The sequence below is a fragment of the Manis pentadactyla genome, chromosome 4, assembly GCF_030020395.1.
Source record: "Manis pentadactyla isolate mManPen7 chromosome 4, mManPen7.hap1, whole genome shotgun sequence".
Taxonomy (NCBI): Eukaryota; Metazoa; Chordata; class Mammalia; order Pholidota; family Manidae; genus Manis; species Manis pentadactyla.
Genome location: NC_080022.1, coordinates 96,044,884 through 96,061,565, shown reverse-complemented (window position 1 = coordinate 96,061,565; position 16,682 = coordinate 96,044,884). Strand labels below are relative to the sequence as shown.

At 51.0% G+C, this 16,682-nt stretch overlaps 1 protein-coding gene across 3 annotated transcripts in view; it reads right to left on the bottom strand.

Annotated features, from left to right (window-relative positions):
• SYT6 (synaptotagmin 6) overlaps positions 1-16,682 on the bottom strand; it is a 60,633-nt gene that overhangs the window by 32,003 nt on the left and 11,948 nt on the right. For 2 of the 3 annotated variants that reach the window (XR_008997082.1, XR_008997083.1), the window contains exons 1-2: positions 15,980-16,504; positions 14,015-14,573 (exon numbers count right to left, since the gene is read on the bottom strand). Coding sequence is in view for 1 of the 3 variants with exons in the window: in XM_036923383.2 (XP_036779278.1) it covers positions 14,015-14,573; positions 15,980-16,328 (908 nt within the window). In the remaining 2 variants the exon portion in view is untranslated. Of the gene's footprint in view, positions 1-14,014; positions 14,574-15,979; positions 16,505-16,682 lie in introns of those variants that run through there. The other variant, XM_036923383.2, reaches the window with a different exon arrangement.

The window sequence follows — 16,682 nt, the reverse complement described above, 5'->3', positions numbered from 1 at the left end:
GGCCCAGAAGCAGGACAGAAGTTTGGTCCCCGTGTTTCTCCCCTTAAAAGCCACCTCAGAGTCCTAAACCCCACCAACCCTGCTTCAAAATGCCTGTGGAGGTTCAGCCCTCCCAGGACAGCTTGCCAGCTCCATGATTCTCCCAAATTATACTTCCCTGTTGCCACTGCCTGGTGGGGACATCAAAACTTAGATGTTCATATACCTTCCTTCCTGCTTCGTCACTTCCGGCTCACTGTCTCAGTTAACCTGGTGTACCGATCTTGGGGAGATGGTAGATGTGGGTAAAATTGTAGCATTTCCAGAATATCTCACCTGGCTTTAGAACATCTGCATATCAATAGGTGTTCAAAGGTGGAAAGAAGTATGGTTTTAGTGCATTTGCATCATTCCTCAGGGGTGGAGAGAAGTTCATCTCCATATTAATGGATAATTACCTGGGCAATGGAGGGCTTATCTGTACCCAAGAGGTGAGAGAAGGGCTGGTTTTGCTGCTGCTGGAGCAGGAGAGAGAGATGGGCTGGACTGCAGTTTTGTAAGCAATAAATGGGTTTTAAACTTTATTTCTCGCTTTGACTGATTTCGGTTTTTAGAGGTATTTTGCCCCAGGGTTTCCTTTCCCTGGACTTACAGTAGGCAGGGCTCCTTAGAGTGACACTAGCAGGGCCCTTCGGGAGTGACTCAGCTGATGGTTTCTGACGATGTGGGGGAGGCATTTTGAAACAGGTGCCTCAAGTCGCCAAGCCAGCCTGTCCCTAACTTCTCAAGAAGAGAAATGCTTATCATGTTTTCATGACACACCATCAGAGTTGTTTTTCTCTGTAAGTTGGACTGTTCCTAGCACATGGCCCAATGTGTCACTACGGAGATATGAGTCACCCAACGGCTCCAGGACGGAGCAGACTCACTCAGTCCCCCAGGGAAGGAGCCCCACCCATGCCCTTCTAGGGGCTTGGGGGGAACAACCTCCCCCACCCAAAGGTGCAGCTCCCTTAGTCCTGGGGGCAGGAGAGAGGGGCTCCGGGGAGGTTGCCAGGCGGGGAGGGGCTCAAAGCAGTAGCTCCCTTCTTTCCCCACTGAGTTTCCCTTTTTTTCTTCTGGGTTTTCTCTGGTTCTAGCTGCCCATCATGTTCTGCTCCTGCACTGTCTTGAAAGCTCCAACCAAGTGTAGATCCAGCTCTGGTACTCCTGGTCCCCCCAGTATCCCTGAAACAGCCAGAACTTCTCTAAACACGGAGGGTGACCCAAAAGAAACAACCCTCAACAATGCAAATGGCACAGGCAGAATGCCTTTAGAGTCTCTAATCACTGTCCCCAAGGGCTGGGACAACTTCTCAGGCCCCTCCTGGGGTGTTTCCCCTGGCAGTTCTCTGCTCGTTTCTGGGAGTGGCATCCTCTTTTCTTGACATCCACCTGTGGTCTCCTAATAACCTGTTCCTTCTTGGCTGAGAACCCGTTCAACCCTTCTACCAGTCTGAGGCCTCCCTCTTAGGCCCCATTTTGGTGGGAAGGGTCGCTTCATTCTCAGCCCACTGGCCAAACTGGGAGGGTGAGAGGGAAAGTGACTTCCCACTTCCCCCATTCCCCTAAGGAGGAACTCTTCCCAAATACACGTGGATGGCCCTACATGTCCCTTTATGGACTCACAGAGTGCCAAAGGCCATAATAGTTCTTAGGTAACAGGAGAAAACAAACACCGTTTGAAACCCCAGTTGCTTTCTCTGGGGGGTGTGGCCTGGCAAAGGCAATATAGCAAATGGAGGGTTCTGTTGTTCCTGGAGAAGATGCCCCATTATTCAACTGAATACTTCCTTGGGTTTTGAATGTTCAAAGATGGGCCTGGAACTGGGCCCAGGCCTGGGGGCTGGAGAGAACTAATTGTCCAGGGCAATTTAAGGAGGAGTGTTGTTTGTTTATCTGTTTGTGCTTCAAGGGTTGGAGCTGGAGGAGGGTGGAGAGGGGTCAACAGGAAGGTGGGAACCGCACTCTGCAGGAGGCCTGGTAGGGACAACCCGCCAGCAGTCCCCTGAGCCCTGTGCGGCTGTCCCTGGGCAGCAGGTGTTAGACACCCAGTTCCTATGACAGCAAACCTCCAGCTGAAGCACTGCTATCACTTAGTGTTGCCTGGAGTGAGGCGAAGCTGGGCTTGGGTCCTGTGACTGGGTGAACAAAGGAACAGCCACTAGTGGCCCCAGAAGAGATTATTTCCAAAAAGGCAGAAAACTGCAGCCAGAGGGGACTGGAGGACATCTGCTTTCCCCATCCCAGGAAGAGGGAGGACCTTGGGGAGAGCCCCTCGTAGCCACCTCTTGAGAGGCAATAAAGAGCATTAGCAGCACATGCAGTGGAGCCAGCTCGCGTGGATTTGACTGTCTCTGCCTGGCTTTGTGACCTTGAGCAGGTTGCCCGTTTCCTCATCTGATAATAATGGTACCCACCTGCAGGGTGGTGGCAAGGATTAAACGTAAGCCATGGTACACAGAGCCTGGCACATGGGAAACAGATAAGCTCCAGCCGTTGCCCCACTTACACCTACGATTGGATTCTGCACATCGGCAGTAATCTGATGTGCAGATTACTGTCCATTCCCCATCTCACCACGACTCCCTCCACCCCATATGTATTCAGACCCGTAATTTCTGCTCTTAGTGTAAAACAGCTCCTGGAGAAACCAGTCTCACAGTCAGAGACGTCAGTGCCCTCCTCAACTCAAAGCTGTGCCAAGGCCAGACCATCAGCAGGGTAGAACTCTAACATGACCCAAGTCTTCTGAAGCAATCCCTGGTGTTTCTCAGGCCCCCACAACAGAGGGCAATGCCAGTCTGCGCTGGCCAGAGAGAGGTGAATGGTTAAACATCTTGCTCCTGCCCCTCCCTTCCAGGGCTGACTCCCTACTCTAGTTCCTCATCCCAAAGCCAAGTGGACTTCGTGGAAAACCCTCCATCCCAAGTTTCACTGCAGCCCTAGGGAGACCCTCAAGGTCTCAGACACTCTGTCCAGAAAGGAAGGCATCAAATATTCATGAAGAATGAGTAGGTGTCAATTCAGACAGAGAGGACAATGTGGCTACAGGGGATGACTGATGAGGATGAATGAGGACCAGATGGGCACAGGGCTGGCTGCCGGGCAGTGGGTGGGGGAGGCTGCCTGCTGGAGAGGCCACATTTCTCTACATTGCTGCTGACACTGAAACATCATAAAAGTATGCTAGCAACTGGACAAGTTGACCTAGACTCTACATCTAGCCTTGTCCCCTCCCTCCAAGGTACAAATATTTATGTGCAGCGGTGAGGCAAGGAAGACAGTGAGCAGAGCATAGGACTGGGACTCATGAGACCTGGGTTCAGGGTCCAGATTTGAACCCCAGACAACTATGACTCCCCTGGCTTAACCTGCTCATCTGTGGCAGGACGAGGATGAGCCACATCATCTAGAGGCCCTTCCCAGCCCTGACTTCCCTGAATCAATGAGAATGAGGAGTCACAGCACTGTGGTCTGTAGGGAATTAGAGACCCCTCAGAGAGGGCCCCGATTCTCCCAAGGTGGTTGCTATTCTGGTCATAGTAACACCCGGTGACCCTGTCTCTTTGAATTGCTGCTGATATAGGGGACCCAGTGTGGTCCCTTCTTCCTGAATGAATCCTGGTGCTCAAATGTCCTTGACAGTATCCAGAGGGGATGTTTGGCTGTTGCTTCCTTTGTGACTGAATAATCTCCCTCCAGGAGAAAATGTCACCATGGATTATCAAGTGACTGAAGCAAAGACAAGTGCATATGCTCTGCGCAGCGAGGTGGGGAAGCAGGTAAAGTGTGCCAGTGTTAGAGGAATTGGTTTTTGTTGATTCATGATTTGATTTGTTGCTTAATGATTTCCCACTCATTATCATGTAAGGGAAATATTAGATACTTATACCATTGAGATGCACAGCATACTAATGAGGAGGCATGGGGCAGGGGCCAGGGCAGGGCAAGGTGGACTCGCCCAGCCAGCTCAGAGCTGCGGTAAGCTGTGAGCAGAGGAGGAAAGCAGGACATGGCTGCGGTCTGCTTGCCAGCAGGAGCTGGGGTCTGCCGGAAGCTAGCCGGAGTGGGCAGTGGGCCTGTTGGGATGCTAGGGTAGGAATGGAATGGACTCCACTGTTCTGAGCTTCTGGCAATCTCTTAAGGCCATTTCCTCTGAAGCTACAGAGAAGGACCTATGGTGAAAGCCTGAGTTTAAAAACAATTTAGATAAGAATACCAAGGCCAGGGGAGCATCTCTGTTTACAGCCGGGTCAGAGCCCTGTCTGGACCAAATAGCAGTGTTTTCCTGAACCATAGGGGAAACCTTTAAGCCCGTGTACCCAAGAACACTCCTGGTCCCAGTGGGCCCAAGTGAGAGAGTGTGGGAAGATCAGTGCATACCCATGGCTCGCACAGAAGGGAGGGCCCACGAGGTGGAGCTCTGCTCAGGGCATGCCTCTGTGCGCACGTGCGCGTGTATGTCTGTGTGTGCACACAAGCGCCCCATCTCCCCTCCATGCAGCCTGTGGGGTGGAGCTTGGGCTCCACTTCCCGCTTTCTGGTTTCTTGGTGGATTTTCAGCAATCCTTTTCTGGAAGAGCCTTGGCCCTTTGGGTAGTCTAGAAAAGTCAAGATCCTGCTGGCTTTAGAACCTGGGGCCTGGCCAGGGTGAGCCACCTTCTTAGGACCTGAGCTCTGAGCAAGGAGGACCCCTTGGAGAACTCCCACCATGCTCCCCCCAGGCATTATAGGCACGAGTCCCAAGGGTAGGACTGCAGTTCTTCCGGAGCAGGCAAAGCTGCTTCTGGCTTCCATGTTCCCACGTGACCAAGACATCCTTCCTGGGAGGCAACCAGGCCCTTCTGCTCCTCCCCTCTTCAGGGAGGGCAGAGAGCTGCTCTCTGCACTAGCAGGGACTGAAGGAATAAACCGGATGGGGGCAGGGACCCCACATTTCTGCCCACCAGCCTGAGGGTGGGAGTGCAGGAGGGCAGCTTGGCAGGCAGCCCAGTCATGAGGATAATGAGGCCAGGCCGGAAGGAGTGTGGGACTAAATGAACATTAGCAAAGACAAGCAGGCTAAGAGGCAGCTCCCGCTGAGCTGCAGTAAACAAGGACTGGACCCCGGTGGCTTCTGACTCAGGCAGTGGGGTCAGGCAGCCTGGAGGGCCCAGCCAGCACTCACTCGGCTGGGCAGGGCGGGCAAGCTGGCCGGCTTCATACATTATTCAGAGCAGCTCTGGCTGAAGGGCTTGGGGAGCAGTGTTCACGGGTTTGGGCAGGCAGCCCAGGCCCTGCCTTGCTCCCTTCACACCTCCCAGGGTTTCTGCACGGCCCTGATCTGCCCTGCAGGCCTCTTTTGGAAGCTCCCCTTCTCTGCTTCTATGGGGCTGGTCTTGCCTGCAAGCGTTCCGACCCTCAGGAATTTAAGGCAGAATTCTAGGGCTACTGAGCGCTTGGTGAAATGCCTCAGTTTGTGTGTTGTTGGTCTGAGTTGCTAAGTGAGCTGAGGCTGCTCATTCCCTCCCCCACACCACCCACCCCACCTTTTCCCCAGGGCATGGCCCAAACAGGAAGCCAGCAGCAGGCACGGCCAAACCAGTGTCCTATTCCTTTAAACCTCATTTCAAGGCTGCCGACTTGAGCAGGTTTCCCTAAAACATACACCCCTTTCCCCAGTCATCCACAAATGATCTCTTCCCCAGCTGGGCTCCACCAAAGCCGCTCTTGTCAAGGCTGATGCTGAACAAACAGGTCCAGCCTCAGTCTGCATCTTACTGGATCCATCAGGGCATCTGATACAGCTGAGCTTGCCCTTCCTTGTCCTGGAAACACCTCTGTTTCCTGGGACATTGTGCTTTCCTGGTTCTCCTCCTGTTTCCGCAGCTGCCGGTGGCCCACCTCCTCTGCTGCTTTTCCTCGTGATCCCCACGTCTGAACATTAGAGGCCCACAGCTCAGTCTTGGTCCTTCTCACTTCTCTAAACTTGGGATCTCAACTAGTCTTAAGGCTTGTGACACCATTTATATGCTGACAGCTCCTAGATTTCTTTAGCCAAGGCCTCTCTCTAAGACATTAGAGATGTCCAAAGGTGTCTCAAACATTACATGTCCAAATCTGAGCCCCTGATCTTCCTCCCCAGTTGGGTTTTTCCTCCAGGATTCCCCAACTCAGTGAATGACAATTCCCTCTAGAGTTTCGCAGGCTGAAACCTTGATTCTTCTTTCTCTACCCCCAACATGTCAGCAAATACTGCCAGTTCTATTTTCAAAATATATCCAGAATCAAGCCACGTCTTACATCTCCACCACCATCTTTGTCCAAGCCACCCTGGTCTCTTTTTCATGACAATATCCTCCCAATTGATCTATTTCCCTCTTCACCCTGGTTGTATAGTCTACTCCCAACTGTCAGCTACAATGACCCTGTTAAACTTTCAACCGTAGAAGTGCATTAACCATAGAAGCCATCTCACTTCATCTTTTACTCTCCCCCACGCCAGTCCCCTTACTGTTCTGTGACCACACCAGGCATCCCCCCACCTCGGGGTCTTTGCCATTCGTTCTGCTGGGACCTCTGTTCTTGCAGATGCCTGCATGGCTCACTCTCTCTCATCTTTCAGGTCTACTCAAATGGCCCCTCTTGGGAAGGCTTTCCCTGAACACTGTTTTACCTGCAATCCTCTCCTCAAACCACTTTCTCAACCACACTTCCCCACTTTATTTTCTCCATGCCACTTATCACTCTCAGACATACTCTTCATCTCACTCACTCATTCATCTTCCCCTGCTAGAGTATAAGCTCCATGACAGCAGGGACTTTGATCAGTACTGCATCGCCAGTGCCTAGGTTTGTGCCTGGCACCTCACAGATGCTCAAACAGGTCACTGCTGAATGCATGGTTCCAAACTATCTATTCCTCCTTTAACTTCCTCAGTTCCCTTTGCTCTTGGATCTCCTCTTGCTGGGTACCCTTAGCTAGCCCATTGACCTCCTTCTTGACTGTGGGTGACCCCCAAAGTTCAGTTCTTGTTCCTGAATTCTCCTTCTGCATCTATATCCTATTCACTCTCTCAGCTTCAAAAATCACCTCTATCTCCCCCTTTTTCCTTTTACAGCAGTGTAAATAATTGTGTTCTTTTGGTTACATTTTTATTTGCTCTGAAACCTTCATCCAACTGTAAGCTCCTTGAAAGCAAGGGCTATGTGTACCCTTTCAATACCCCGATATTCTTGGACCCAGACAAGTTCTTTGAGTGATCACTGGAGACTTGTTGAGTGGATGAAGATTCATTATGCTTTCCTCTTGTTCCTGGCTGCCCTCTGGTCAGGATAAAACTGGGAACCTGAGATCCAAGGTGGGAACTCTGAAGGCGCTGCATCACACTGCTGGTCAACGAGCCTTTGGGAAGCTTCAGTCCAGCATGATTTAATGAGTCACAGTAGATCAGTTTAGCTGATTCTTTGGCTCTACTTGAAAAGACCTTTTGTGGCTATTGCAGGATCTCATTCAACTTGAGTATGTGGGCGTGAGAAGAGGACACAACTGAAGTCTTTTCTGGCAAGGGAGGCAATTTCATTCTGGGAGGCCAGCCTTCCCTCCACATGCTGGTGAGGACTGAACAGCAGAGCTGCTTTACAGCCTCCCCTGACAGCCTGTGAGGCTTTGAGGACAGGACTGGAGTTTATTATATTCCCAGTGCTAGCCTGATGTGTGTGCATAGTAATTACACCACAAGTAGCTATTTCATAAAGAAAAGAAACCCAGTCTTATGCAGGTTCTTTCTAGAGCCTTCCCCCGACCCAAAGAATATAGAGAGAATACTCCCCTACCTCTGCCCCCCACCCTTAGTGCTCTCTACCTTCACTGCCATCACAGCCTGGCCAAGGAACTCCTTTCGCAGAAACGTTCTCAGATCATTCTCATCTGACACTGATTTCTGTTCTCCATCTCTCAACACTTCTGCACATGGCTTGTAGGACAGCAGCTTGCATAGTTTTGTTATAAGCATCCTGAACTGGTCTGCTCCAAGTGTGTGCCTTGCATGCAAGGGATTTGGGGGCCACACATCCCATTAGCCTGGCCATTCTGAGGTGGCTGAGGTGGAGGGCTCTCTCTTCACGATCCTTCCCATATTGTAGCTCAAGCTTCTGTATCCAACAAGTGCTCAAAGATACAATTGACCAGCATATAGTTGACATTCAATAAAAGTTTGTTGCGTGAAAGAGGAATGAATGCCATACTCAGTGCCCACAAGAAGAATATGGGGGAGACGATAGAGGTCAGCACAAAACCTCCTTGAAATGAAAGGCACAAGAGCGCCCAACCAGGCCACAGGGAAAAACAAAACACAAAACTCTTCTGGATCCCCTGACAAGCGGCACAATTTCAGGAGCTGTCTTCTGTCCCAAGGAGCAGTGTGATCAACTCCCCTCTAGCCATGTAAGGACCACAGGCTCTGCTGAAGACCTAGATTTGAATCTTGGCTCACTACCTTTCTCTCTGAGCGATACTGGGTGAGTCACTTAACCTGAAATCTTCGTTTCTTTATTGACTTTAGGGGATGGTAATAAGGCTTGTGGCGATGGTGAATTGTGATAAAGTTGTGCTCTTGGCTCCTGGTAGGAGTTTAAGTTATTACCCATATATCCTCAGTAACTAGTGGGGGATCTGAAGGGAGACAGGTTGGGCAGGAGCTGAGCCCCAGCACAGGATTGTGCCTCCTGGGAAAAGGAGGAAGATGGCTTGTTGGTGGAATTTTCCTTATGGCAGGAACCCCCTAGAGGACATTTTCCAGGGGCTTGAAGAGAGGATTGATTCTTACTGACATTTAAGAGAGAAGGGTATATCTGGACCTTCTGCCCAATGGCCTATCAATTTGGGGTTTAGGCCTCTACTATGGAGACCACACTTCCAGAGACAGAGTAGCTCTGCTCTGAAAGCAAGAGAGCCAAGCACATCTATATAGGAGAAGAAAAGAATCTCAGAATCTCAGCACTTTGAAGCTGGTTTAATATTGAGGAAACCACAGCCCAGAGAGGGCAAGTCACTTTTCCAAGGTCACACAGAGAACACATGGTGTACAAAGACAAGAAATAAAATAGGGATAATAACCAACAACTTGTCAGAATAAGTGGTCTGGACCAAAGTGGGGAATGGTACAAATAGTGACCCACAGGCTGAGCTAGAAGGAAAGACTCTGTGAGAATGGGTCTCAGGAAAGCTGTTCTGCTTTGGTGCTGTTTTGGCACCTTATGTATTTTCTTTAATTTACTACTGCGATACCATTATGAACTATGCACCACTACAATCCCCGTTTTGTTGATGTGGAAACCTAGGAATGGTTTAGATAATGTCCTTGAGGTCTCAAAGCTAGAAAGCGCAGAAGATAGAACGCAACATAGGTTTGTCACCAAAGCCCAAGCTCTTCCACACAACCTTGCTCATTTACTAGTCCACCACCTATAGCCTCTCTTCCTCTCTGCAGACTGAGTCCAGACTCTCTGAAAATATACAGAGCACTCCATCACCCCCCCAAACAACACATAACATGCACACACACACACACACACACACACACATGCTTGGTCACTCTAGCCTGGTGGGGACCTGCTAAAGCAGGAAGATGGCTGAGTCTATGAACACCACCAAGCACAATACATATTTATGGCCCCAATTACAGCTTTCACCTCCCCAACACGGTGAAGGAGTGGGAATAGTGACAAGAATAGTTGTGTGCACTGGGGTCTGAGGCCTCTGTAGCAATAACTACATGATTACAGAGATGTTGGCAAACCCTGGTGTTGGCAGCTCTATTATAATGATAAATCTACAGCTTTATATAGAAATAATGAGACTGGGGGCAGAAGAGGGGAGAAGGGAAGAGCAGGGTGATTTCAGCCAATCAGAATTCTAGGAGGAAAGAAAATGGCAAGCCCTGGGGAATGCCCAGAAAACCAGGAGGGTACCGCAGTCAAGCCAGGCAGGAGTGGGGGCAAAAGGAGCAGCCAGGCTGCTCAGCCTGGGCCTGGAATGGATTTAAGAACCCCTGTGACCTGCTTCCTGCGCCTCAGCCTCTTGATTCAAGGGAACAGCAGAGGCCTCCTCCCACAGCTCTAGCACATGAGTTTGCCTGCTTCTCCCCCTCCAGCCTGGTGGGGAGCATATTGGCTGTGTTGCTGCCTAGGCTTTCCTCCAGAACAACCTGGGGGGCAGTAAGGAGAGTGTCCCTTGTGGCTTAAGATTTGCAATTAACAAAGAGCTAGACTCCCCGAACGTACACTTCCCCTTCACTAGTCTTAAATCTCCGTGTTCAGTGGTTGTGAGAAAACAGTATAAATGCTGCAGGCTTGGCTACCTAAAACCAACTTGAACACTGGCACCAGGGCCAAAACAAGGGGCACTCCTGGTCCCACCTGCTGGGGCTGAATCTGACTCTCTGACGCAAGCATGAGGGGCAATGAAGGCACAGCACTCGTGGACTCGTGTGACTTCAGAGCAGTCTCCTGAGCCCCCATTGTCACGATGCCTCTCCTTCTACCCAGCCTTATGGGTCCCTGATCTTCCACTTCAGTCCAGATTACCAGATCTGAATGGTTAATCTCTTTACTGCTTCAGACTCAAACCGGCTACATGAACCATACCTCTGAAGGAATGCACAGTCTGGGGCTCTATCCACCAAGCCTGGCTCTATCCATTTTCAAAATACTACTTGCCCTTCTCCTCCAGGAAGCCTTCCCAGATTAACTGCCCCCAAATCCTGTTGCTTCTTTAGTAATCCTTTCTTTGTGTACCAATACATAGCTTTAATTGAATGAACTGAGCCATTGATCATTCAACAAGAATGTGCTGAGTTCTTATGTTGACATTAAATGACATGCTCAGCCCTATGGGAAAATAAAAGAGAAAGCCAACTGTGGGACACAAGCCATTCCTGAGCCATCGGGAGGACTTTGCAAGACCAAATTTGATTTTGGATATAACTGAAGGACCCAGAGAATAAATCTGGAAGAATGACTGCTGTGAGAGCAGAGCTCAGGGAAGCTTTGAAAGGTAAATTGACTTGGGCAAGGCAGTGCAGTGGAGAAAGGCCTGCCTAATAGGGGACCCTGTGAGCCAAGGCAAGAGGCAGGAACGTCCGGCGAGTGCAGGGAATAGCCTGCAGACTGAGGTGCTGCAGGAGTTCTGTGCTCAGGCCTAACTGCAGCTCTAGGAAAGAAAGGAATTGGCTCACGGGACAGGAAGGATGGAGCTGGCTGTGCTCAGCTGGACTCCCCACCCTCTCCAGCCCTGACCCACACTGCGCTGGCTTCAGGGTTTCCTATCCACTCAGTGCTCAGTCATTCCCAGCAACTGTGACTTGGGTCTCTCTGGCCCCAGAATAATTATAATTTTAGACTCCACACCAAAAAACAGGTGAAAGCACCAGCCTTCTACTTTCCCTTTCCTCTCCTTTGCCTGATTTCTTACCCACCAGGATGAGGAGCCTGCTCCTGAGAGCCACCCACTGCAGAGGCTGTGGACTGGAGGGACCCAGGGGCCTCACCTGGGCAGAACACCCAGCTTAGACAGACCCCCAGCCAGACGGCGTGTGAACGCTGCCACCCACCCATCAGCTTCAGAAACCGCTGGGCCTGAACTCCCTCTGCTCCTGGCTAGAATGCTTCTCCTTTCTCTTTGCCTATCAGATAGTGTATACCAGTTCCTCCCCACCCAGCTTAATTCCCCCTTATTGGGGAAACATTCACTGGCTGTCCTAACTCTCAGGTCTTGCAACCTCACACAGTATTTAGTATTTGCTACTTAGCTTTGCAAGTTATTGCATGGACATTTCTTGTCTCCGTCTATTAGGTTATACATTTCTGCGGATTGGAGAGACTTGTCTTTTAACTCGCCACCCCACTCCCTAGTGCCTAGTGCCCAGTGTTCTGCTAAGGAAGAGATGGAGGGGAACTGTACCAGTATTGACTAAGGATGATGAGGTTGATGACAATTTGTCCAGTGCCTTTTGGATGATCTGCTTTTTTCTGAAGCTGGGCTGGAGAGAGGATGCTGGGACCAGAACAGGGACAGCCAGAGAGTTCTAGCATCTAAGAAGTTAGCATCCAAGTGAGGGGTGTGCTTGTGCATGAACTGCCTACTCCAGACTGGAGCTTCCATCAGGCTGGAGCTAACATCACAGGAGAAGAGGGGAAGACTTTGGGGGAGAAGAGAGGCTCTTCAGAGGGCTCTTGCAGCCCCTGGACCTCACCCCTCCTTCTCTCCAAGCTCCTGGGCCTTGACCTCAGTGGGGGGAGGGCTGAGCTGCCTTTCTGTACCTGTACAGTCACCATAGTGAAGCTGCTGCCTTATGAGGCCACAAGGGAGGAGCTGCACCAGATGTAAACTTCACAGTGATTTATAAGGCAGAGCTCCCGGGTTTGGGGCCAGCACACAGCTGCTGTTCCACCCTTGCCCATTTGGCCAGCCCTGTCTGCCGGCCTGCTGCTTGTGATGTTCCTGCAGATGACATTTCACCAAAGAAAAGGTAGGGAGGCATTGGGGCGTCAGACCAGACTGGTCAGTGTCAGCACCAGCTCTGAGAATGAGATGTCTCAGACAAACAGAGCCCACCGAGCTTTCTCTCCTTGAACAAATGAGCTTTCTTACCCTTTCCCCACCAGAGTAGAGCTGATGGCTCCAGCCTTTCTCCTCACTAATTCAGTACAGAGATACTGAGTATTGCCTGTCCAAAGGAAGTCCTGCAGGCTGAGTAGGGTCAACCCTGACACACAGAAATGGTGCAAGAAATATCCAGGGAGATACTCAACCAGTTAGCACTCAAGACTCCAGATGCAAGCCATTGGCACTTGGCGGAAATGCCCCTGCTGGGCTCTCAGTTGCCTGGGTGGGTTTAGAATGAGGCACACCACCTATGCCTGCGGGATGCCCAGCTTCCTCAACACTTACCCAGTGGAGGCTGGCATAAATGTCTCCAATGACCCGAAGGGCATAGATCTGCCTTCTTAATTCTCTGTGCCAAACCTATATGCCCTCTTAAAAGCCAGCTTGAGCCTCAGCCCCTTGAACCTTCCCTGGTTAATTCCCATTGACTGTGAGCAGCCAAGCACCCCCTCTCCCATAGGTGGGTGAGCTCCCTTCAGGCCGGCCTCCCAGCTCACAGCCTGGCCTGTGATGGCAGTGCAACAGGAGGGCCTGTGCTTCACAGTAGTCACTTCGGCCACTGAGTACCTCCAGTTCTTCTGAGCACATGGTGGGCTGCTGTGCCCTGCCCTCATGATATTAGGACTTGCCGTGTGTCTTGCTTTGGCTAATGAAATACTAGTGGAAGTGACATGTGTCACTTCCGCATGGAAGTTTTAAGGAATAGTGCATGATTTGCCACATCCTTCACCCGCTGATGTGGTAACTGTAGGAGCAGATGTCAAAATGAAACCTCTGTCGGCCTGGGGCCTTGGGTGGCCAGGTAGAGAAGGACTCTAAGATGCAACATGAGCAAGAACTAAACCTTGGTTGCTTTAAGCCACCAAATCCTGGGACAGTTTGTGGCTGCAACATCGTCTGGTTCATCCTGATAATAGGGCCTACTTCGAGGGCCTTTTCCAAGCTTCTAGTACATATCGGTGTCCTTGGTGGATCCTGCTGTCTAATTTAGTCTGTGGGCCTGGCCCAATTCTTGCCTATGATCAGAGAGAGATGACATCTCACAGGTGGGAGACCTGTGGCCTAGGAGATAAGAGGGATCCACCCCAGAACATATGATCAGAAGCAACAGATAAAAAGTCCTTTCCTTTCCACCTATATGGGGGCTCTGCTGCCCTCGCCCCAACCCGAGGCAGAGTACAACTCCCCCAGGGTGGGCTGGGCCACTGGTCAGTTTCTGGAGTCCACCCTGAAGGGCAAAGGCCCATTCGTCTCTAGGGATGAGGTGGAGGAGGCAGATGGGGACATGTCCCACTCAACCCAGAACTACAAACTCTCAAGGAGCCCAGGGGGCAGGGCTATACTTACACTTGTAGCATACTGGATGTCCTTCCAGATGGAGGTTTCTCGGGACAGGTCAGAGGCCTCAAACAGGTTTTCCAGGATGACCTCTCCAATCATGTCATGGCGAGAGAAGCGGTCAAAGTCGAAGACACTGAGGTGCAGTTTGCGGTCGGCCAGCTCCTCATAGGGCACAGGGAAATGGAAATTCTCATCAAAGGTGGGGTTCAGGGTCTTGCGGTGCACCCGGGTCTGCAGCTTGCATTTGCGATCAGGCAGGAGGTAGATCTTGACATAAGGGTCAGAGCTGCCACAAAAGTCCTTGGCAGGGAGGTCAAAGGCCTTCAGGATGCGCACAATCAGGGTCTCGCTCTCGTAGTCATATCGCAGGCTGAAGTTGATCTTCCCGCAGCTCTTGGTGGCCTCAGATTTGGCATCATCCCCATCCACTGACTTCTGTTTGTAGAGCTCAGGCTTGATTCGGCCAATGCTAGTGGGCTGCTCTGCTGCCAGAGGCAGCTCGTTGCCATAGTCCACACTGGAGACATGCATCTGCCGTGGCAGGTGGCGCTTGAAGGACGTGTGCCTGGAGGAGGTTGGAAGGGGACAGAGAGAGTGTGATTAGGGTTCAGAGGGAGGGGGCTGCAGGCAGACACACCCCTGTGGCCCCAGCTCATCCTACCCCTTGTGGGGTCCCCTTTTCCTCCAGCTTGTTGACCCCCTTTCCCTCTGCACACATTTTGTGGGTAGTAAGTGCAATTAATGTTAGCCTTTGTTGTAATTATCTTTTTCCCTGCCTTTCTGCTACCTGCTTTCTAGGTTTCTTTCCTAGCAGGTGTGACTCAGGTTTCCACATTAAAACATGAGATCTCTTAGGAGAAGGACCATCCCTTCATCACCATTATCACCACCACTACCACCACTGTAGTTAAAATCCACTGGGCTTTGGAGCCAGACTGCATAGGTTAATGTTGGCTCTGCCGCTTTCCAGCTTTGCGAACTTGCTCAAGTTATTTAACTTCTCTGTGCTATTAAATGAGGTTAATAAAGGCAGCAATTGCAGCAGACTGCTGTGAGGATGAAATGAATTAGTACATCCAAACTAGGGCCAGGTGTATAATAAGTGATACAGCATTAGCTCTCATTATCACGTGGACTCTGCCATTGGCTCCTTAGCCCTATTACTCATTAGTCTTCGCCTTAGTCATTAGCCCTATTTTAGAGTTGGAAGAAGTAAGTCTTAGGAAAAATGAGAAACTTGCCCAAGGTCAAATGATAAATTCTGTAAACGAGACCCCAGCACTCTCATTCCTAGCCTCCCACCTGAAGACCAGGCCTCCTTCCCTGCGACTGGTCCCCTGGGAGTCTGGGGCAACACTGCAAGGCCCCAGGAACCCACAAGAGCCCTAAGTTTTGAGTAAACACAATGCCTCCTAACTGTATGGACCACTTCTTTTAAAAGTGTTTCTGAATCTGGAGTGAATTTTTGTAATTATGTGGTGGTGGCTGTCTTTCTTTTTTCAGCTAAAGAACACCATGTACACAACTGCTGTCACGGAGGGAACTCTGTCAAAGGAATCCTCATTCTCAGAATGTTAGGAACCTCTGATTTCCCATGCCCTGCAGACTCCATCTACAAGGCTTTACTGACATACCCTGGACACACTGTGAACATTTATGCCTCTGGGCCTTTGCATATTCTCTTCCCTCTGCCTGAAGTCTTCCCTTCCCTCCAACTACCCAACACCTTCCACCCACACACATGCCAGTGCATACCACAGCTCCCCACTGCAGAGGCTGCCCTTCCCTGAAGTCTTTCCTGGTGCTCACCTCCTAGGTGGTCACCCACCACTGAGCACCTCACCTGATAGAGTCTCCAATCAAAGTAAGTGTGTCATTACTTTGGGTCTCTGACCCTCACAGGCTACAATCTCATTACTGTACTGAATAAGGAATGTGGAGGGCTAGGGAAGGGAGGGGTCCACCCCTCACCTGGTGGATGATGCTGGTTCTGTGGTCTGTCGCTGCAGCCGCGTGTGACGCATAATGTGCTCCTTGACCGACATCTGCACCTCAGCTGGGATGTCTGGGGACGTGTGGCTGATCTTCACAGCCGCCTCTAGGAAGCCCAGAGTGTTGGGGTCTTTCAGCTTGTCTGCCATGTTGCCTCTGGGGCTGGGGCTCTGGAGGGCCTCCAAGGGAGGATTAGCAGAAGAGGGGCTGGAGGCTTCCTTGTTCCTCCAGGGTATCCAGCACAGCTTCCAAAAGAGAAAGAGAAAAACTGCCACCAGGGCCACGCCACACACAATAACTACCACTGCAAGGAGGCTGACAGAGGTGCCTGCCCTCGGCATGCACCGGGCAGGGAGGCACAGAGACAGACAGAGGGCAGGAGCAGCAGGTAAGGGTGTTGGAAGGGGGGCACACACAGAAGGGACAAAGACGGAAGAAGAGAAAAGAATGGCCATGAGAAAGCTGCCCAGGCAGAGAAAGGATGGTTTTAGGGTTGACGCGCCACAGTCCACTTTGTGATATATCTGCAGCTCGTGTTCACTGCAGTCTGACTTCTCCAGCATGGCCCCCTCCTCCCCACTGCCAGCTTGGGGAGCACCTGGACTGCCTCTCCTACTGCCTACTGGCACGGGGAAGGGAAGGTAATTTAAGTAGCAGCCTAAGCAAATGTGCAAATCCATGA